The 21,757-nt window shown below is 43.3% G+C and overlaps 1 protein-coding gene and 1 long non-coding RNA gene across 3 annotated transcripts; one reads left to right on the forward strand and one right to left on the reverse strand.

Annotated features, from left to right (window-relative positions):
* Positions 1-4,405: 4,405 nt before the first annotated feature.
* On the reverse strand, positions 4,406-6,092 carry LOC306840847. The gene is made up of 2 exons (XR_013781378.1): positions 5,752-6,092; positions 4,406-5,070 (listed from the first exon to the last, which is right to left on the reverse strand). It is a non-coding gene; the product is annotated as an uncharacterized lncRNA (long non-coding RNA).
* A 3,676-nt stretch (positions 6,093-9,768) lies between these two features.
* On the forward strand, positions 9,769-21,482 carry iars2 (isoleucyl-tRNA synthetase 2, mitochondrial). 2 transcript variants are annotated; one of them, XM_079369594.1, is made up of 24 exons: positions 9,769-10,211; positions 10,386-10,508; positions 10,588-10,741; positions 10,840-10,988; positions 11,855-11,904; positions 12,540-12,649; positions 12,783-12,873; positions 12,974-13,089; positions 13,225-13,394; positions 13,511-13,601; positions 13,714-13,865; positions 14,005-14,165; positions 14,251-14,353; positions 14,855-14,948; positions 16,232-16,312; positions 17,102-17,210; positions 18,071-18,173; positions 18,257-18,379; positions 18,477-18,608; positions 18,701-18,807; positions 19,743-19,888; positions 19,962-20,152; positions 20,279-20,423; positions 20,716-21,482. In XM_079369594.1, the coding sequence occupies exons 1-24, from the start codon at positions 9,939-9,941 to the stop codon at positions 20,868-20,870; spliced, it is 3,129 nt and encodes a 1,042-aa protein (XP_079225720.1). In that variant the 5' UTR covers positions 9,769-9,938; the 3' UTR covers positions 20,871-21,482. The 2 variants fall into 2 exon arrangements, with proteins under 2 accessions (XP_079225720.1, XP_079225721.1); XM_079369595.1 differs by lacking the exon at positions 16,232-16,312 and having other exon boundaries at positions 9,770-10,211.
* Positions 21,483-21,757: the final 275 nt, after the last annotated feature.

Consider the following 21,757-nt stretch of genomic DNA (forward strand, 5'->3'; position numbering starts at 1 on the left):
GAGACCCTCCTGCCATCTGTAAGCGTCCACACTACCTTCAACATGTTTTATAGTACTTGATAAATATAAACATTTCACAAAAAGTATGGACATTTGTGTTTGGTAGATTATTTCTTTATTGTAACATTGCTTCTTGGCAATACATTGCATACAGTTTAGTACCAAGAAGCAGACAAAGAAATATGGTGACAAACTATTTTCTTTCAAATATTTCACACACACACAGAACCAAAAGACCCTGTGCTGCTCTCTTGTTTCCTTTGACATTCTCCTCTCCGGATATGAGGATTTGACGTGTGGATTTGCAGGGTATCCCCTTCGCTTTTCTTTCATCCTCTCTCCCACCTGCTCAGCTCTTTCCATTACGTCGCATTTAATCCCGATCACCACATTCGTTACACAAATGTGTCCCGTGTCTACAGTTGACAAAGAAGGACAGTGCTTATTCAATCAATGCAAAGCATAAACTTCTGCTCACATGGGCAATGTACCCTCCATGGAGAAAATACAGAAACTCTTACAAGGTAACAGTGTCAACATGTATCACTGTATGTGATCTCAGCTTGGATCAACAGGGCATAATATGTTTGAGAGTATTACAAAGAAGAGTGTGTGTGTGTGTGTGTGTGTGTGTGTGTTTTGCATGCAGGCCTGTTTCTCTTCGAACTAGGATTAGCGACATGTCTGCGGCAGGGTGCTTTTGGATCAAAGAAAAACATTTCAAGTCGTCTCTATGCTTTCCTTAAATTGATTCTTTTGGGATGTTTCTGGTCCATTTCTCTTAATTGTGTACCCCCTTTTTCTCACAGTGTGCCTCCCCTGGTAGATCTGTGTTTCTAATAAGTGTTTTTTTTGTGCTCATTTCTTGTCTCTGAGATCATTATGGTCTGTGTGCTTCTTTGTGGTCTTTGGGTGGAGTCTCTATGTAGAAACATTTGTGTCAATTTTATTTTGTGTTGTTACTTTTTGGACACTCGATGTAGGTAATCAAAAATGTGTTTTTGGTTGATCTTTGTCTTCTTTTTTACATTTGTTTTGAGTTGCTTTTTGTTGAATAATTTCTCCTGTTGATCGTTTCTCGTTTTTACATTTGTGTCTTTATCTTATGCAAGATTTGTGGCAAACACTTTGTAGGTGTCAACAGGAACAGGAAAACAGGATGTGTTGACAGATGTGCGCGCAGATCTTGATTACAACGCCCCAAAACTATGACTGGAAATGGAGTGAACAGTGGTTTAGATCATGCACTCTGAAAGATCACTTGTAGCATTCAAAAGTGTCCTGATACAGATCCTTTGATTCAGCCAATGCTTCTTTACTTTGGGTCACTGTGGGGAAAAATGTTTTAAATACTTTTAGTTTCGCTCTGAATATTTTTCTCTTTGCAAAATCCATCACAAAACATTCAACATGTGTGCCTGATAAACATGTATCCTGTTTAAATACTGTCTCAAGTTTTCTTATTGGCACGGTGTGGTGAAAGAGCACATCTGAACTTCCACCCACAATGATGTCAGGACAGTCTTTACAACAACAGATTATTTGACTATAGTGTAAATTCTGATTTTATTTGAGCCAATTTATTAAACCACATTAAATGTGCACAGACCGTGCTTTGTTTCCCGTTAGAAACACCATAAGCTCACGTGAGGCTTTGAAACTAGATCAGCCACAGACACATTAACACTTGCACACAGACTGAGACAGTGAGTATTATTATCTTACTACGTACCTCCTTCTTTTTTAAAGAATTGACTGTGTGGTGGGTTTCATCAGTTACTTCAAGTAATGAGGCAGCGTTTCTCTAGTCTCCTTTTAAATTCAGAAAATTCTTTGTCATGATGTGTCTGTGTGTGGACCTAACGTACAGAATGACATTTTAAACAGTAAAAACAGAAAGATACTAAAGAGAGTTTGGTGAGGACATCTTAGCTGACATTCACCTGACATTAAAAGACTGAATCTACAGCCAAGCTAACAGCTTTGTTTCTTCTGTTGCACACCTGGGATGAGCTAAATGCTAATGCTTGCTAACATAAATGAAAGGTTCCACCATGGCTGCCAGAAATTAAATTAGCTTTGCAGGTGTTTAGTCTAGTGTTAAGCATGCTAACCTTTTCAAGTTAACGTTTAACACAAATTAGGCTTCAGCAAAGGAAGCTGGTAGCATTTTGCAGTTCCAACCTGAAACCATGGAAAGGTTTATGCAAATCGTGAAAAAGTTTTGACTATCTTTTGTGTCGGTCATGTTTCTGATGATATGTCTGTCAGCTAAGCGGGTCATAGTCGTTTTATTTTCTTAATTGTTGCGCTGAGCTGAGGGGGTGCTTCAGTCCAAAGACAAAACATTTTCACTCAGGCCCAAATAAAAGCACATCATTGGTATCTTAGGGAAGGAGTAACTTCCATTAAAAAGTATGACGTAAATGACATGTCATTGTATTATTTACTTTACTGCTTCACTTCCCATAGTCCTTTTTTAAAAGCTATAACCAAATTTAGAAGTAGAGGCTACATAACAGTCTCCCTTATATCAGACAGGTGCTCTTAATATCTTAGGTAGAATGCAGTGAGGATGAAGGGATATCTGTTCCAGCACATGATAGTCTTTGATTAATTAATTAGCAGCAAACTCAGGGCTGTTGTTTTAGCCTCCAAAGAGACTGAGTAAATGCTGAATCTCTGATGAGGGACAATGTATTCTTAAAGCTTCAGGTAAGATCTTTGTGAAGGCATTAAGTGACTAGTTTGACACCAGTCACTTAATGCTTTCCACATCACGACCATTTTGAACTCCAGATTCTTGCTTGGAAAACAAAAGAACTCATTGAGTGCTTGTTCTCTCTGAATGAAAGCTTTGGAGTGTCCTTCACCTCTCCCTGATCTCCCCCCCCCCCCCCCCCATCATTCTTCTGCCTCTCTTTTATTTGCTCTCACCCCCTTCACCACCAGCAGGCAAACACCTGAAATCAGGTTTCTCCTTACGTTTCAGGCAGACGGGAATTGATGAGTAGAGTTGCTGGAAGGGACGTGGACGGGCTTAAGTGGTCACACTTGGGCGGTAAGCTGAAGGAGGACACTACACTTGATCACCTGACCTCACTCCAGTGGCATTAAAGTTTCACGGCTATGCCACAGGAATGTGGAGAGTGCTCAATCAGGCCTCTTTTGCTGTGGAAGGAGAGACGCACGAGAAGGTAAAAGAGCCACATCATAAAAATGCACCAAAAACTCCACATCATGTCAACAAGAAAGAAGGAGAGGTATCTGATGCAGGAGAAGGGGGTGGAGAGGGATGTGAGGCAGAAGTAAAGGTCCTGCTCGAGAACCTATAGAACAGATAAGATGAACCAGACAATACAGCCTTTGTCATGTGATCAGGATGAGCTGATATTCCCACAATGATCAAGAGTGGGTGCAGGGAGAATGTGGGTGGGGGCAACAGGTGGATTTCACAGATAGATTCTTTGATGGCACAGCCCCCCTCCACCAGGTGAAGAATGGAGGCCAGACTCTCTAGCCTTTAATTATTCACCCCTCACAGGCAATTCAAGTATTTTATTTGTCTGCTAATGACCTCCTTCCTTTGTGGGGAAAGAAAACATTTGCAGCTCTATTTGAGGTCAGATGCTGAGAAATGTTTAACCTCATCCTATAGCCTCATGTAAGCCTTAGATTTCATCTCATGAAAAAAAAAAAAAAAAAAAAAAAAAGTATGCCAGTTAACCATATTTACACAGCAGCCGTCTTCACTGAGAAAAGATTTCAAATGGATGTGAGCCAGGTTAAAGGCTTTTAAAACATAGACTTCATTTTTCAGACATTGAGTCTATTTGCCAAGAGGCGTTTAAAGCCGAACAAAATCTGTTGCAATTTGAGAACTTCAACTGCTAAGTCCCCAATCTAAAAAAAACAGGGGAGAGGTGGATCTTTAGTCTTTCATGCAAACAGCTATGTTCACCTGTCATTCAATCAAGCCCCATTTATGCCTATTCAACAACTTAAAGGTCCAATAAAATCTAAACATGCTTTATAAAAATATTTCACTATTTTGTAAGACTGTATAAATGTTCATTTGATGTAAACTGGTAGAATTTACGATTCCTTGGCTTTTGCAGCTAGCTAAGTGGACACTAGAGGAACCGCATTTTTTGGCACTTCCCCCCCTTTGCTTCCTTTTTCCTCACAGTCAAGGTTTTAACATGCTTCATCACTGGGTCCTAAAAAAGGCAGCTCAAAAGAGTGTAAAAAGAATATACGTTTTAAAGATTTTTTTTTTTGTTAATGCAGTTTGATTTAATGAAAAACCTACAAGTCACTAATGACACCTGAAGTAACCCTCTATACCACTGGCTCCAGAACAACTTTAAACGTTTTCTCAGCAAGCAAATACAGATAGCGATGGTTTACTTACAATTTAAAGCTTTATTGGACTTACAAAATTTAAATTCTAAAAAGCACACTCATGCCACAATTTGTTATACAATTATTGTTTTTTAACTGGTTTACAATCTCGTTAGTCGTCATGATTTGTGTTACTTTTTTTTTTTTAGAGAGCAAAGCATGAGTCTGAGTTACCAGTGACCTCTGTTCCACCTCAGACAGGACGTCAGCCTCAATTATGAGTGTAATGTTCAGAAAAAAGAAGGGGGGGAATTTCCATAGTCCAAAGGGTCCCTACAGCTGCCAGACTTCAGACAGCGTCCCCGATTCGTGCGTAAAACGGAGAACGCTCCGACTTGCACGGTCCTTTCAAATAAATCCACATAAATAAGGGACATGCAAATACTTAAGTGAAATCCTAAATGCGTTGTGAGAAGCGATTTTTTTGGGGAAACTGCTCTTCAAATGCGTAGATTTTCCAGTCCCGGGGGTGCTGGGGTTGTGCGAGTAGAGTGCAAGGCGCCGCCGTCAGTCCGGTCATCAAGACCAGCAGGAGAGGAGAGAAGATGCCACAGCCAGCGGGACCAGCAGCGTGAAGGCCTCAGTCCGCCCGCAGCCGTTCTTGTCTTTCATTTTGGTGCTGTTGGTTGACATGGGGGCAGCTGTGGCGTTCTGCGCCTGGACCACCTGCAGCAGACAAACAGTCAAAGAGCGTCAGACCTGCTGCGTTAAAATGACTCTAGAACTAAATTGCCACTGTGAATGTACATGCATTTAATTTAAATCTCACACGCTACCTCACGTTTACTTCATACTTTTGCACTACTCAGCACTGCACGATGTTCTCATTTAGTCTTGTAGTATTAAATTACCAGTTTAGATTTTTACTTAATTGGTATTATGTAATGTTTACATTGTACAGAGAGAGCAGAGTTTACAGCAATTAAACTCATTGTGTGTTAAACACACCTGGCAAATAAAAACTGAGTCAGTTTAAATTCTTTAAGAAAGCTGCAAATAGTAATGAAGATCATTATACTGCAAGCAAAAAAAAACAAAAACAAAAAAAAACAGTAACGGACCATCCCCAGGAGACAGAATGTGAAATCAATTGAAACAGGTCATAAATCCTTGCCCAAACTGCGTATAGCCTACACATCCGGGAGAATAAGAAACTGTTTCAAACTTTTTTTGGATAGCTTTCATATTCAATACAAACTCACGTCAGTTTCTTTAAAAAAAAAACCGCGCCACCTTTGTGTAGGTTATCAGATAGTCTTTCCTAATAAGTCTTAACACATCATTAAACTGACAACCTTTACAAAATACACGTTAAAATCTGCCAAAAAAATAAATAAAAAATCTTACCTCTGATGTGAGGAAGAAGAGAGCCAGCAGGAAAAGTCCCAGGTGAGCTAGACACATCTTATTCATGTTTGCGTTGAGTGTGGCTTGTTGCTTGCTGCTGAGCTCCGTGTTCAGTAATGAGGTGAGTGAATCAGGAGACACTGCTGCTGCACGCTTTATACACTCACTGACGTCATCAGCTACTCAAACCCACCTGCTGCAGCCTCTGCCGCTATCATGCTGCATTCAGGTGCTGTAGGAAACACAACGCTGGCAAGGTGAGCCATAAGCACCTCCTATAGGCTATCCTAGAAACAATCTCAGCTCAGTTTATTGAAGTTATAGTTACAATCAGCACTCATCATCCCTCACTCATCATCAGATGAATAAAAGCAGGTGAATATGTGTGTTTTTCAAATTCTGTTGCACATCAGACTATAGCACAATATTAGGGCAATGTTAGTAACTGACAGGTTTAAAACTATACTGATGGGCTTTTATGAATTATAACCATATAATTTCAAGTTTAAACTGCAATACAAATAATTTAATCAAAAGGATAAACTGAGTAATGGGTATTGGGTAGCCTGCACTTTTGACTAAAACTTTAAAATTAAGCAGCTTAAACCAACATCTTATATTTAGCTTGTTTTGATAGCCTACCTTCCTTACACTTTGTTCATAAAGTAAAAGAAACAGACTGTAACAAATAATAGACTGTTTCAGTGTGAGTTTAGCATAAGTTAGATAAAAAGCGCCCTCTCGTGGTCGTATTAGTCACATTGCGCTTTACTTGTAACATGCGAGAGACTGAATATTGTCCCAGGTAGCAGGCACATCACTTATATCTCAACGTTTGAACAGTTGAAAGAGTTGAAAAGTGACTTAGTTCCCTCCAGTTGTTCTTGTATGGGAATATTTAACCACTGTTACAGTATAATGCTGCTATTTTGGACATTCAAATATACTGTTCAGTTTATGTCCGGACTGGATAGAGACAATAACGATGATCTAGATCTTGGTGATAAAACTGATAGAATGCAAACAGTTATGTTGGATAAGGTGAGTTACTGCACGTCATCCGGAAACTCAAAGGACTATATGTTGCCCCCCCATCTCCTCCTGTTGTATCAAAGCATCGTCCAGCCCATCCTGCTCTACTGTTCCTCCTGCTTCTTAAACCAGCTCACTGTCAAAAACCGAACTAAACTCACCCGTGTCACAAACATTGCAGCCAAACTAGTCGGTCTCCCCACTCCCACCCTGTCAGAACTCAATTCAAAGGCCATCACACACACAATAGCACTGGACATCACCCACCCTCTCAGCTGCCACCTCACCATCATGCCATCTGGACGCAGATACAGGTCCCTGTTGTGCAGGAGGGCGCGATACGGCAGAAGCCTGGTGCCTGCAGTCATCTCAGCCCTCAATAAAAATCCACCTCAGTCCCAATCCCCGGTCCCCTCATAACCATATGCACTGTATGTCCTGTTGTCCCACATGCATCTCCCTGTGTTCACCCTCTGTCGGCGCGCTGCCCTTAAAACTGTACACCGGTGAAAAAGAATCTCCCCTCTGGGACAATTCTTAAAGAGAAAATGGACTTTTTAACTTCAGATGCATCCAACACACATCAGGAATAACAGCCAGTTGTCTGCATACTGTTTTGCTCACCATTGAAAGTGCTCGTCCCTGAAAGCCATGGTTAAAACAAATAAATTCAGCTCAAACGATGAAAATTGTTGGTAACTAGGCCTTATATACGTTAAATATGAACAAATGTTATTCGTTGAGGTTTCAGGCATCATATTTGATCAAATGACCATCTGGAAACATGACATAGATTGTGACAGTCTACCAGTAGCTATAGATCAACGTGGAGAAAGAGTTTAACCCGGCCTGCTTTAAACTTTTAGGAACAAGCTTGATAGTTGTATCAAGACTGAATTTTACTTCAGTGACAGAAATAAAAACCTGGAGTCCCCCCCCCCTCCCCTCATATGGACTGACATTTTATTTCAGTTCTCTTTTTCCAGGAGCTCCTCTACCAGGACTAAACTGGTCACCTTAGTCTTTCTGCAGAGATGAGATCGGCATTCACTCTCTTAAACTATTTTTTGATGAGTCTTAATTTAAATTAAGAACCTAAGCCACAAACGACACCTGCAGTTACCTTGACCACTGGCTCCAGAACAAGTGGAACACATTCCTCAGCAAGCAAAGACAGACAACGATGGTTTACTTACAATTTAAAGCTTTATTGGACTTACAAAATTTAACTTTTAAAAAAAAGCACACGCATGCCACAATTTGTTATACAAAACTTTTCAAACTGGTTCACAATCTTGTTAGTAGTCATTTGTTTTACATTTTTTTAGATAGAAAAGCATGAGTCTGGGTTACAGGTGATCTCCGTCCCACCTCAGACAGGAGGTCAGCCACAATTATCAGTGCACGTTCAGAAAACAGGGAATTTCCATAGTCCAAAGGGTCCCTGCACCAGCTGCCAGACTTCAGACTGTCTCCAATTCGTGCGTAAAACGGAGAACGCTCTGACTTGCACGGTCCTTTCAAATAAATAGGGACATGCAAATACTTAAGTGAAATCCTGAATGAGTTGAAAATCGTGATTTTTAGGAGACTATTTAAATGCGTTGATTTTTCCAGTCCCGGGGGTGCTGGGGTTGTGAGAGTCCAGTCCGGTCATCAGAAGCAGCCGTAGAGGAGAGAAGATGCCACAGCCAGCGGGAGCAGCAGCGTGAAGGCCTCGGTCCGCCCGCAGCTGCTCTTGTCTTTCGTTGTCATGGTAACGTTGAGGGTGGAGTTTGACGTGGGGGCAGCTGTGGTGTTCTGCGCCTGGACCACCTGCAGCAAACACACCGTGATTTAAATTCAACTGGTAAGCTTCTAATGGGAATGCAGATTATACAGCAAGAAACCAGTGACAATCCCCAGTGGACAGATTGTGAAACCAATTAACACAAGTCATAAAAATCATTGCACAAACTACGTGTACACACCCGGGAGAAGAAGAAACGCGGTTTAAACTTATTTGGGTAGTTTTCAAATTAAATGAAGTCACTATTTTTTTTAAAAAAAAACAAAAAAAAAAACCGCCCCACCTTTAAGTAGGCTATAGTTTTTTCAAATTTGCTAAAGTCTAAAAATATCAAACTGACAACATTTACAAATAGGCTACACGTTAATATCAACCAACATAAAAACAAAACAGAAATCTTACCTCTGATGTGAGGAAGAGGAGAGCCAGCAGGAAAAGTCCCAGGTGAGCTAGACACATCTTATTCATGTTTGCGTTGAGTGTGGCTTGTTGCTTGCTGCTGCTGAGCTCCGTGTTCAGTAATGAGGTGAGTGAATCAGGAGACACTGCTGCTGCACGCTTTATACACTCACTGACGTCATCAGCTACTCAAACCCACCTGCTGCAGCCTCTGCCGCTATCATGCTGCATTCAGGTGCTGTAGGAAACACAACGCTGGCAAGGTGAGCCATAAGCACCTCCTATAGGCTATCCTAGAAACAATCTCAGCTCAGCTTATTGAAGTTATAGTTACAATCAGCACTCATCATCAGATGAATAAAAGCAGGTGAATGTGTGTGTTTTTCAAATTCTGTTGCACATCAGAGGACTATAGCACAATATTAGGGCAACTAATGCCTGTAATTGACAGGTTTAAAACTATACTGATAGGCTTTATGAATTATAATCATATAAACTTATAATTTCAAGTTTAAACTGCAGTAGCCTACCAATGATTAACACAATAATCAAAAGGATAAACTGAGTAATGGGTATTGGGTAGCCTGCACTTTTGGTTCAAACTTTAAAATAAAGCACCTTGAACCAACATCTTATATTTAGGCTTTGTTTTGATAGCCTACCTTCCTTACACTCGTATGTTCATAAAGTAAAAGAAACAGCCTATGAAAACAGACTGTATGAGTTCAGCATAAGGTGGATAAATGGCGCCCTCTAGTGGTCGTATGTGTCACATTGCGCTTTACTTGTAAAATGCGAGAGACTGAATATTGTCCCTGGTAGTTATCCGTAGTTGTTGTCCTCCCTACAAGTTCTTCCGGTGAAACATTGCAAGGAGGCAGACTGTACCAACGAAACAGCTGCGAAGTGTCACCACTAAACAACCGAACACTTTACCGGACTGGTAGTTTTGCTCCCTCTCCTCTTCATGCTGTCGTGCCGGGTTTCGGCTGTAGGCCAGACGCTCGCGCGATGGGGACGGAGGTCACAGCGGGGAGGAGGCGGCCTCCTCCTCCTCCGGACTGTCTCCTTCAGCTCCAGCCGGTGTCACGGTGTGAGCTCCGGAGAAGGCAGCCCTCAGCCTGCAGAGAACGGCTCAGCTCAGGGACTGTACCGGGACTCAGTCCTCCTCCCCCGGAGTGATTTCCCCATGAAGCTGACGGGACAGAAACTACTGGACCGAGAACTCGAGATACAGAAGGTGAGAGGCACGAGGCCAAGTTATGCATGAAGTCGATTAAACTCCCATTATGACAGGCACATAACTGAAATCTCAAAGTTTGAAGAGTAGACAGAGTAGTGAAAAAGTGTATATTAGTGCATATTTAGCTGCTGTTACAGTCTAATGCTGTATAATACTCTTCTTCTGTTGTAGGAGTGTGGATTTGCAGATTTGTACTCCTGGCAGAGGAAGAGGAAGGCAAAGAAAGAGTTCTGTCTCCATGATGGACCCCCGTATGCCAATGGAGACCCTCATGTTGGACATGCACTGAACAAGGTAATCAGTACTTGTAATGTTTTAGTTATTTCCTTCAGTTATGGCCCAGCTCTGACATGTGTAATCTTCTTTGGTTCAGATCATGAAAGACATCCGTAATCGTTTTGAGATTCTGAGGGGGCGGCAGGTTCACTACATCCCAGGCTGGGACTGCCATGGACTTCCCATTGAGCTGAAGGCTCTGGGGGAGTTGGGGACCAGCAGCCTTGGACCACTTCAGATAAGACAGAAAGGTAAAAAGAAGGGAGCAGGAGAGAGAGATGTAAGAAACCACCAGGTGTTTAAGATTGACCCCTGCTCTTACAGTATGTGGGGTTTTCATGTCATGCAGCACGGGCGTTTGCAGAGGGGGCCATAGCTCGTCAGATGGCTGCTTTCCAGCGCTGGGGTGTGGTTGCTGACTGGAACGAGTGCTACTACACCTTTGACGGAGCCTATGAAGCCGCTCAGCTCAAAGTCTTTCAGGAGATGCACAGCAAGGTGAGCTGAGGTTTTTCAGCTTCTGTCCGGACTGGAGGGAGACCATAACCATGGACTAGATCTTGGTGATAAAACTGACACAATAATGCAAACAGTTATGTTGGGTAAGGTGAGAAACTTTGGACTTTTTAACCCATTGGATGCATCCAACAGCCAATCAGGAATGGCAACAACAGTCAATTGGTCTGCATATTTTTGCTCACTATTAAAAGTGCTCACCACTAAAAGCCATTATTTCCTCATCTCAAAAGATGAAGAAATTGTTGGTAGCAAGTCCTGATATGATATCTCATATGAAGCTTTTCAGCAGCTTGGGAAGAGACCACTCACACGACATCCTGTGTCCACTGAGTAACTCTTTTCACCTGCTCTGTATGCTGATGCTAGTGGGCTGCATGTTTTGGAGAGAAGGATGCCTGTTTGGCTCTCCATAAAAGCCTCGTCTTCGATGAACACTGAAGGAGTGCTGAGTTTTCTAGAAACAATCAAAGCTGCAGCTCGGCTCAGGCTCACAGCTGCTCATGTCACCAGACAGACTTTGTTGTTTTGACTCTAATATTTAAAGCCTTACCATGTGTGGTATGAAACACAAGTTAAATAAAAAATGATACATGTTGAGGTGTTCAGTCATCAGACTCGAATGACCACTTAAACTGGAAACATGATGACATCACAAGTTGTGATTAATACCAGTATAGATCGATGTGGAGAAAGAGTTTAACCCGGCCGGCTTTAAACTCTTTTGGTAACATGCTTGATTGTCGTATCGAGACTGAATTTTACTTTCAGTGACAAAAATAAAAACCTGTCGTAATTTTTTTTAAAATTAATTGTCTGACATGTTTACTTCTTGTTTTGTTCCTCAGGGGTTTATTTACCAGGACTACAAGCCGGTCTTCTGGTCTCCTTCATCGAGGTACTGACTGAGCATGATGAGATCTGCATTCATTCATTAGATTTCCCTCTAACCCATGTCCAGGTGATAAACTGAGACCTCCTGCAGCACCAACTTGTCATCCACTGAAAAAGTGTTATAAAGCTTGCACTAAGTCAAAAAAAAAAGTCCTGAAGGGAGGAATAACTGAAATCCTACATGAAGCAAGAGTGTGAAAACATTCCTCTTTGAGAATGACAGAAAGTCTCCCCGGTTCCTGAAACAGTCCCGGGCGTGTCGTTAAAAGACAATGTGCTGGTACAGAGTGGGAAACATGATCCCGTCACAGTTTGTGAAACGTGCTGCTTGAATCTATCTCACCATGGGTTTATCATATTCCCCAAAGAAGGACAAATTCCAATTTGACTTTTTTGTCAGGACATGTTGGGAGGGCTGGGTAGGGGATGACGTGCAAGGACTGAGGTCAGATTTGAACCCACAGTTGCAGTGAATGGACTGAAGCCTCTATACATGGGGTTTTGCACGTTATTACCTCTTGTTTTCTTCCCCTTTTATGTGACAGTGTCTCCACTTTTTTTTGTTGGTAAAACAGGGTGGAGTAATATGTTTCTGTGCTTTTAATGAGTGCATCGCCCCTGGCTCTGTCGTCCTTTTAGAACGGCTCTGGCAGAGGCGGAGTTGGAGTACAACCCTGAGCACGTGAGCAGAGCCGTCTACGCCACGTTCCCCCTGAGCACCGTGCCGCCAAAGATAGCCTCAGAAGCAGGTGATACAAAGACACACACCTAAACCTATTCAGAGCATTAATCTGTAAACTCTGTGTGAGCAACCTCTCAATAATGTATGTGTGTGTGTGTGTGTGTGTGTGTGTGTGTGTGTGTGTGGTGTGCATTCCTCAGCTGGTCTAGAAAGTGTCTCTGTGTTGGTGTGGACCACCCAACCATGGACCATTCCTGCAAACCAGGCTGTCTGCTTTATGCCCAACGCACAGTAAGTAGCCAAATCATAAAAGACGCTGAGCTCTGCTGCTGTTCATGAATCAAAACAAAGACGTCTGAGGCAGATTCACCGTTTGACGTTTTGTTTTCAGATATTCTCTCGTGAAGCGAGCAGATAACTCTCAGCTGCTTTTAGTGGCCACAGAGCGCACAGCCAGCGTGGCAGCACTGCTCGGTACAGAACTGGAGGCTGTACACACGTTCACAGGTAATAAACGCACGCACACACACACACACACACACACACACACACACACACACACACACACACACACACACACACACACACACACACTACTTTTCAAACATACTTATCCAAATGTACCTTCTCCTTCTCATCAAGGCTCGCAGCTTGAGGGAGGGATCTGCAAACATCCCACAATTCCTGACAAGGAAGTGCCGCTGCTGCCGGCCAATCATGTGACAATGGGAAAAGGTACGGGATTGGTCCACACGGCACCGGCGCATGGCATGGACGATTACAGCGTGGCCTCTCAGTTTACTCTGTCTGTGGTAGGATCTCAAACACAATCATTAGATTCAAGGAAAAACATGATCCAGATGACATAGTTCAATATACTCTGTGTGTCTATTTAACCGTGTGTGTGCGTGTGTTTCTCCTACCAAAGGAGTGTATGGTCGATGAAGACGGAAAGTTCAATGACCTCGCTGGCTCTGAGCTGCAGAATCTGTCTGTCATGACCGAAGGCACAGACAAAGGTAGAGCATAGACTTAGAGGCACATTTTCTGTCCTCTAAATGGACTTTGATTGGTCGGGTTACGTTTGGATCATTTTCTTACTCTGTGAAATCCTTTCCCGTCCCGTGTCAGTGATTTCCATGCTGAAGGCGTGTGGGGCGCTGGTGAAGGAGGAGCAGTGTGTCCACAGTTACCCGTACGACTGGAGGACTAAACAGCCTGTGGTCATCAGGCCCAGCAAACAGTGGTTCATCAACACAGCGTCACTTAAAGACAAGGCCAAGGTAAAGCTGGAGGACTTGCGGGTCACACTGTATGTGGTTGGACTTGAATGAAGTTCCATCCTCACCCATGGAGGGATTCATGTTTATGTTTCAAAGACAGCACTCACTCAGCATTAACGCTGTTTGTGTGTTTTCCCAGGAGGCACTGCAGAAGGTGCGTGTTTTACCTGAGTCGGCTCGGAGCAGCCTGTTGGCCATGTTGGACAGACGGACGTACTGGTGCATCTCCAGACAGAGAAGCTGGGGGGTCCCGATCCCGGTCTTCTACCACAAAGAGACTGGAGAGGCTCTCATCAACAAGTAAGCTGATACACGTATGCACACTGACAGGCTTGTTCACATGCTTGAATTCACATTAAAAACTCTTCTTCTCTGGCCTCTGCAGACACACAGTGTCTCATGTCTCAAAGCTCTTCAAAGAAAAGGGAAGCGACTGTTGGTGGGAGCTTCCTATCGAGGTGCTGCTGCCAGAAAAGGTGCTAAAGAAGGTGAGTAGAGTACATTATGTATAAGTATGTATGGAATACTTTGTATTTGCTCATATCCTGGGGTTTAAATAATTACTAATGGGTGATAATTACAGCAGTAGATTCATTCAGCCGACAGCCACACACAGTGCTGTAATGACTGTTACATAAAACGAGACGGCATGTTCGTGGTGAGCGAGCGGTCAGCTAAAGTGGTTGATGTGTTTTCACACACGCACACCTGAAAATCTGGAGAGAAAGTTTATGAGGTGGCTGGTAGGAACATCGGAGTGAATGTGTCCACACATGCATCAAAACGAGACGTGTTGCTTTTCTGCATTAGTGCAAAGTGTTTTTTTAAATGGCACATTTTTCCTCTCTCTTTTTAAACTTTTAGACTCCTTTGGCAAAAACTATATTTGTACCGCGCAGAACGAGTGGTCTTGACCTTCATCAGATCTTTTTGTTTATCAAAAAATAAATAAATGAGCTCTTGGTGCTTGCTTTGTGTGTCTTCTTCAGAGTAAAGCTGGTCCAGCGACCGACTACGTCTGTGGTGAAGATGTTCTCGACATCTGGTTCGACAGCGGAGCATCGTGGGCGGCTGTACTAGAAGGTGCGTCTCTTAAATCTGTAAACCACAGGAGCTCTAAATGATTGGGTTCATCCTGCGAGGAACGGTCTGTGTGAAACTTTGTAGCATCTGAGAAGTTTCTGAAAGCGGTGGCTTTCCGTGAGTGTTTGTGTTGATGCTGTACATGGATGCGATAACGTCAGCACTCGTTTCTCTCCACTCACACTCAGTAGGTGAGCTGACGGATGAGCAGCTCTTAATTCTTCGGCTCACTTCAGTGAAGGTCGACTTCACCAGCTTTCAAATTGCCTTTAATCAGGTCACAGCATTCATTAGTTTTATTGCAGAGAAAGCTACTTACACCTGCCTGATTGAGACCACCAATCAAATCTGTGTGTGACGTTAGCTCAAACTGTGTTTTGCTGACCACACACCTGGATTAATCAGTGCCGTCTCAGCATACAGTACTCACCGTGCTACACTGAAGCAGGGTGTTTAAAATACTAAACAAACTGCATGTTTAGCTGTTTGGTTGGATTCTCATCAAACGTGCTGGTTTGACTCTCAGGTCAGAGGTTTTAGTGCTTCTCTGCCTCATTTAGTGTCCCACAGATGGGGCACCGGTGGCCTGGTGGCTACTTTGTTCCCTCATGTATGGAGTCTGGAACCTTCTGGACTGCGGCCCAGGTTCAGGTCTGACCTGTGGTTTCTTTCCCGCATATCATTCGTCACTCTCTCCTGTCTCTACAATAAAGACATACACAAACTGACTTACATACAAACATTTGAGCCAAACTTCTTCACTTTAGTTCAACCTAAAAATAAGAACTGAACTTCAACCATAGATAGACTTTGTAAGACTTAAATATTACAAATATAAAATCTTATAAATCCATTAAATTAAACTAATACAAGTCAAATCAGAGAAATGCTAAAGCCAAAATAATGTCAAAGCACTGATTAAATCAAGCCACTCACTATACATAGAGGGGGGATATTATAAGCCTTACATGGGTCAATATTTGCACTCCTGAAAATCTCTAGATAATTTCAGGAGGACCGCTCTGGCTGTTCCGTGCAGCAGTCATAGTATAGAAATGTCACTCTGCCTCCCATTGGCTCGAGCTGAATTCTCCGGAGAATATCCCGCTGCGTCCTCACATCACGTCTCTTCCTCTGGTATAACAGGAGCTGAACCTCCCACAGTCTGGAGTCTGAAAGCTGATGTCACTCGTTTCCCTGTAATCCAGAACACAAGGCTGAATGATTTGATGAAATAAACCTGTCCAACGTGACTGTTTGGTTTTTGTTGTCGTCACTTCCAGAGGAGAAGGAGGATGACTCTGAAGATCCCGAGTCACCTCTCAGCTGGCTCCCTGCTCCCCTTCGCAACCCTCTGGTCACAGGTCACAAGAGAAAAACCTTCTACTGCGGCTGACACAGCTGCATTTACCTTCTAACAACTCTGTGCTCCTCTGTGTTCTTGTTTCAGACGCTTTAAACTCCCGTTCTGTCTCATTCTGCTCAAACCTCCTCTGTTTGCCTTCAAATGCTCTTGGTTATTGTGCCGTTTCAGAGTTGACTGAGACATCTGTGACACGATTATTTGGCATCTACAAAAAAAACAAACCTCGTGAAGTCAGTTTAGTAAATAAAGACCAAGACTGTTTGAGTGCGCCCTGAGAAAACTTGGAAGAAGGAGACTTCAGGGGACTCTTCAGGCCAGCATGACCCCGTCTGCACCCCTTCTCTCTTTGTCTCTCTCTTCTGCACGCAGGATGTACACAAAGTGTCTGGCTTGAGAGAACACTGTGGCTGTTTGCTTCTTTTTCAGGAATGGCCTCAACTCCCCACACTTCTCTAGTCTCTCTCTGGGATGTCTTCGGGTTGACTGTCAAAAAAACAAAAACAACACAGATTATGTGAAAAACAGTTGCCTGTGTGGAAGTAGTTTTTAAGGACTGTCGTAGAAGAAAATGTTGTTTCAATGTTACTAACCAAGGCTGCTCTCTCTCTTTCTCTCTGTCTCTCTGTCTCTCTCTTTCTCTCTCTCTCTCTCTCTCTCTCTCTCTCTCGTCTTCTCCGGACATTTCTTCTCTCTGAGGCAAACTAACTATTTAGATCACCTTTTCTTCTTTGACATGAGTTTACAGGTGACTTATTATATTCCACTCTCTTTCCTCCGCTTCACCCAGAGTCTGACTCCAGGGCGGATGCATATGTTGAAGGGAAGGACCAGGTTGGAGGATGGTTCCAGTCTTCGCTGCTCACAAGTGTTGCAGTCAGGAACAAAGCTCCTTACAAGTAAGTGTCTCATCCAGACCGTGCATTCAACAACAAGTCTTAATAACTGAAACTCTGTGGATCACATCTACACTTTGGTTAAAGTCCAAACATGTAAAGCAGGCCTTTAGGTAAACATCATAATATCAATATGTTCTTTCAACGATCTGTGAAGTGATGGGACAAGAGATAAGATGTCCTGCCTTATCTTCAGGCAGTAAACATAGATAAAAAGGAAAGTTCTTCATAGTTACAGCCACCAGAACATAAGTTAACCTGACCGGTCTGTCTTTGGTAAAGTCACATTTTAAAAGCCATTTAATAGTCTCCTTTTCAAATTTGAATAAGTCTCAGAGCTCCTCTAAACACACCTGTGAAGAGTCTTGTTTTTAATCCACTCTGATCCTGTATTTGATCATGCCTATAAACCCCTGCTCAGAACAGGCTGTTTCTGTGTCTGTAGCTTTAAATATGTAAATGAGCTGTGTCTGACCACGCCCCCTCTCTGGAAGGGCTCAGGGCTCTCACTCCATGTTCTATTGTTTACGGTAAGAAGGCAGACTCAGAGGGCAGAACAAACACCTAGCTGTGGGAGTGTCACCCACCTGGGGGAGGGGCTACTGCCCTTTGTGATGTCATGAAGGGAAAATCTCGAAATTGCCTGTTTAAGGACACATTTTCTGAAAAATGGAGCAGACAAAAGACGGAGGGGATGGACTTTTCTCATCATAGAGGGGCCTGTTAGATAGACTAGAGACATATTAGAGTTAGTGAAGTATATTTAGCATGATATGTGACCTTTAAATCTACATCTCTCCTTCAGAAACTAAGGTCAAAAAATATTGTCTGATACGTGAAATTGAGTGTGCGTTTGTTTGTAGGTCTCTGGTGGTTCATGGCTTTGCTGTTAGTGAGAAAGGAGAGAAGATGTCCAAGTCTGTGGGCAACGTTGTGGATCCTGATGAAGTCATTAATGGAGGGAAGGTATGATCAGAGCACATGAACTGTCCACCTCTAAGTCCTTTGACTTTTTTAGTGATGCGTGTCATGTCTCCGGTGTTTCACAGGAGCCCAGCAGGCCAGCGTACGGGGCAGACGTGCTGCGTTGGTGGGTGGCCGAGTCAAACGTCTTCGCCGAGGTTCAGATTGGACCCACGGCTCTCAACTCAGCCAGAGAGAGCATCAACAAGGTACGAGTGCCCCGAACACTCAGAGCAGGTGACTTGTTGTTTTCTTTCTGAATGATGAATCACAGCTTGGTCACTCGGCCCGTGTTTGTCTCTCCAGCTGAGGAACACTCTGAAGTTCCTGCTCGGAAACGTGCAGGGCTTCGACCCCCGAGTTCAGGCTGTGGACCCCAAAGAGATGCACTACATTGATCAGTACATGTTACACCTGCTTCGTGAGTACAGCATCAAGGTGAGTTCAGGTGTATTACTCCTAAATCCAAGTCCCAGCTGTTTCTAAAATAAGAGCAGCTGTAGAAGCTCAGTGCTTGTTTGCATTTGCAGGTGACTGACGCTTACAGTGAGTTTGACGCTGGCAGGGTTATCCGTATCCTCCAAGCCTTCATGTCCAGAGACCTCTCCAGCTTTTACTTCAGCATCATCAAGGACCGGTAAAGTTTTTCAAAGCATCAAATCTACACCTGCCACACCTTGTTTGGCTGTAATTGTTTTTGTGAAGGGCTTCAGTCAGCTCTACTGTTTAACCCTGGCTCCTGTTTCTACATGTTTTGGTGTTTAAATGACCAGTTGGCTTGAAGGCTTTGGAATTTCTCCGGGTGTTTTTTTATTTTTTATTTTTTAACTGGCAGGAACAAAACAAAGATCCTCACAGAAAGGATCTCACCTAAGAAACCATTTCACTTCTTTAAAGCCACCAAACTTGACTGACAAGAGCTGCAAGTTTACATGTCAAGAACACAGGAGCTGCCGGTCTATCGCTGTTTGTTTTTTTGTGTTAAATTTAAATTCTAAATTCTAAAAAAACAAAAGTTTCACAGTGACAACATTACTGACCAATCGAAGCTGCTGCAGAGCAGTAACTCAGGTGTTGGCAGTGTGATTGGTTTATGGTGGCTTTAAAGAAAGCAATGTGTCAGTGATATATTTATACGCTTATAAAATGATATTAGTGTCACAGTGAAAAGGTCTGACTATAATGTAGTCAGAAACTAAACGGTACAGAGTACTGCCTAACCCAGCAGGGTTCACTCATCAGACACTTTTGTACAAAGTGACGAACATCAGAGAGTAAGTACAACAAGGGAGGAAACAACATCAGTCAGTGCAAACAAACAGGTTCAAATCTCACTTTCTTGCCATCAACTACATCGACAGCTGTTCTTGACACTTCCAGCTCCTCTTTCTAACGTCCTCCCTGCAGACTCTCCCTCACTCTTTTCCCTTTCTTGTGGGTTTGGATGGGAGATTTCTTCTCCGTGAGCTTGTCCTTTGATTGGGGACAAATATATCTTTCTTTTTTTAATTATCTGTTTTAGATGTATTTCAGTGTCCTCACCTGTCTCCTTTTTTTTTTTTTTTGGATCAGGTTGTACTGCGATCCAGAGGACTCTTTGGGCAGGAGATCGTGTCAGACTGTTTTAGAGGAAATTCTGGATGGAGTCACCAGGTCCATAGCTCCCATTCTTCCACATCTAGCTGAAGAGGTCTTTCTCCACGCACCAGGACATGATGGTACGTGCCTGTCAGAATGCTGAGGTTACCCCCCCTTCACAAACGTATTCATAAACTCTGATTGTTCCTACAGAAGGGGAGACGTTATTCAAGAGCGGCTGGGTCAAAAGCAGCTCTGTGTGGAGGAGACCAGGATTGGAGGAGGCGGTGGAGGGGGCGTGTGCCATCAGGGACTCCTTCCTGTCGTCCATACCTGGGAAGAATGCAGCTCAGTACGACCTCACGGTCGCCATCGAACCCGGTCTGCTGTTTGAACTCATGGAGGTAAATGTTTGAATGCAGTTTCAACAACAGACAACAAAAACGGAGCCTTCAAAAAGACCATGCTCAAAGCACGACTTACTCCAAAGGATAATCAGCCCGTACTTATCCTGTGCTTGAATTTTTTAGTCTCTCCAGGATGAAGCGTCCTCCACCTCCTCACAGCTGGTCGAGCTGATGATGTCGGCGCGGGTCAACCTGACCAGCGAGCTGCCCAGAGACCTGCCCCACGACGCCATCCTGAGCCACGGCACCTTCCTCATCAACCTGGAGGGTGAGACACGTTCACCCAGCAGAAATTTCCATCTGATGTTGGTTAAAAACATTACCAGTGTCAGGCCTCAGAGACATTTCATCTGTAAGTTTAAAGGAGGGAATTTAATCATGAAGCCAGAAATGTATGGGCTCGATCCCGTAGCATCCTGTGGTGTTGAAGAAAGAGGCATCAGAATCACTAGTTGAGGCCAGGTGTGCTTCGTGATGTGCTTCACCTGCAGGGAAAGTGAGAATAAAGAGGCTCCATTATAACGCAGACATGTCACTCACCTGTGTTTGTGTCTCTTCAGGTGGCGTTATCCGTGAGGACAGTGCTTACAGTATAGCAGTCGTACCCACCTCTGCCTCGCGTTGCCCACGATGTCGCCGTTACACCGCCGAGTCAGCGGACTGCCTGTGTCCACGCTGCCAGAGCATCATCTCATCGCCTCAGACCAACCACTGACCACCTGTCACCATGACAACCAGCCAACACCTCCTGGTCAATATGCATTTTGACGTTTTTTTTTTTTACAATCCTCGTCTCCATGAGCCGAGTGATGTAGAACGGACTCGAAATCAGCCGTTGCTTGTTTGAAGTTTTTTTTTTCATGATTTGACATCGCAGAGCTTTGATTGGAAGAGAACGGCCTTTAAAGCATTGAATACACGGCTCTGTGTCGTGCTTCAGACTTCACTGTTCTTATGCACTTACACACCTTCCTAGAGCAGCCGAAGTGTAAGTCCAAAAAGATCCAGAGTGGCCGCGTCACTTGAGACCTGAACGTGCAGGTTATTCACTTCAGTCTAAACGCAGCATGAGCGATTACTGTACATATGAAGGGGAAGATATTGAGTAGAAGAGATGCCACGCAGGAGGCTTATCAGTTTTATTAAATGTGTGGATGGAAAAGAAATTGACTAGATGGAGTGTCACTGTGTGACAGCAGCAGAGAATTGATTTGGGTTGTGGGTAAGTTGTTTCTTTGTTTTATAAAGCCTCGTCTCGTTAACCTAAAAACAGATGGTGTGTGAAAAGTATGTATGAAAATTCTAAATAAAGTTTTATCTCTGAAAAGACTTAGTGTCAACTGCTTGACTCCTGACACTTCTGTGGTTTCTAAATGTGACGACATGTTGCTTTTGTTTGGGTGTTTGGGTTCTTAACTCGTAGTTTGACAAAAGAAACATCTCCGACGTCTAAAAGACAGAAAAAAAGGAAAGGCGCTAGTGAAAGGTAAAGAGGTCATGAAATGGTCTTAAAAATCAGAGTGACTTTAAAGTCTCATTGCAAACTATTAGCAGAATAAACATAAATATTCACACTCAGCACGAGCTGCAGTGATTCATTCA

Source organism: Symphodus melops, assembly GCF_947650265.1.
Source record: "Symphodus melops genome assembly, chromosome: 19".
NCBI classification, from domain to species: domain Eukaryota; kingdom Metazoa; phylum Chordata; class Actinopteri; order Labriformes; family Labridae; genus Symphodus; species Symphodus melops.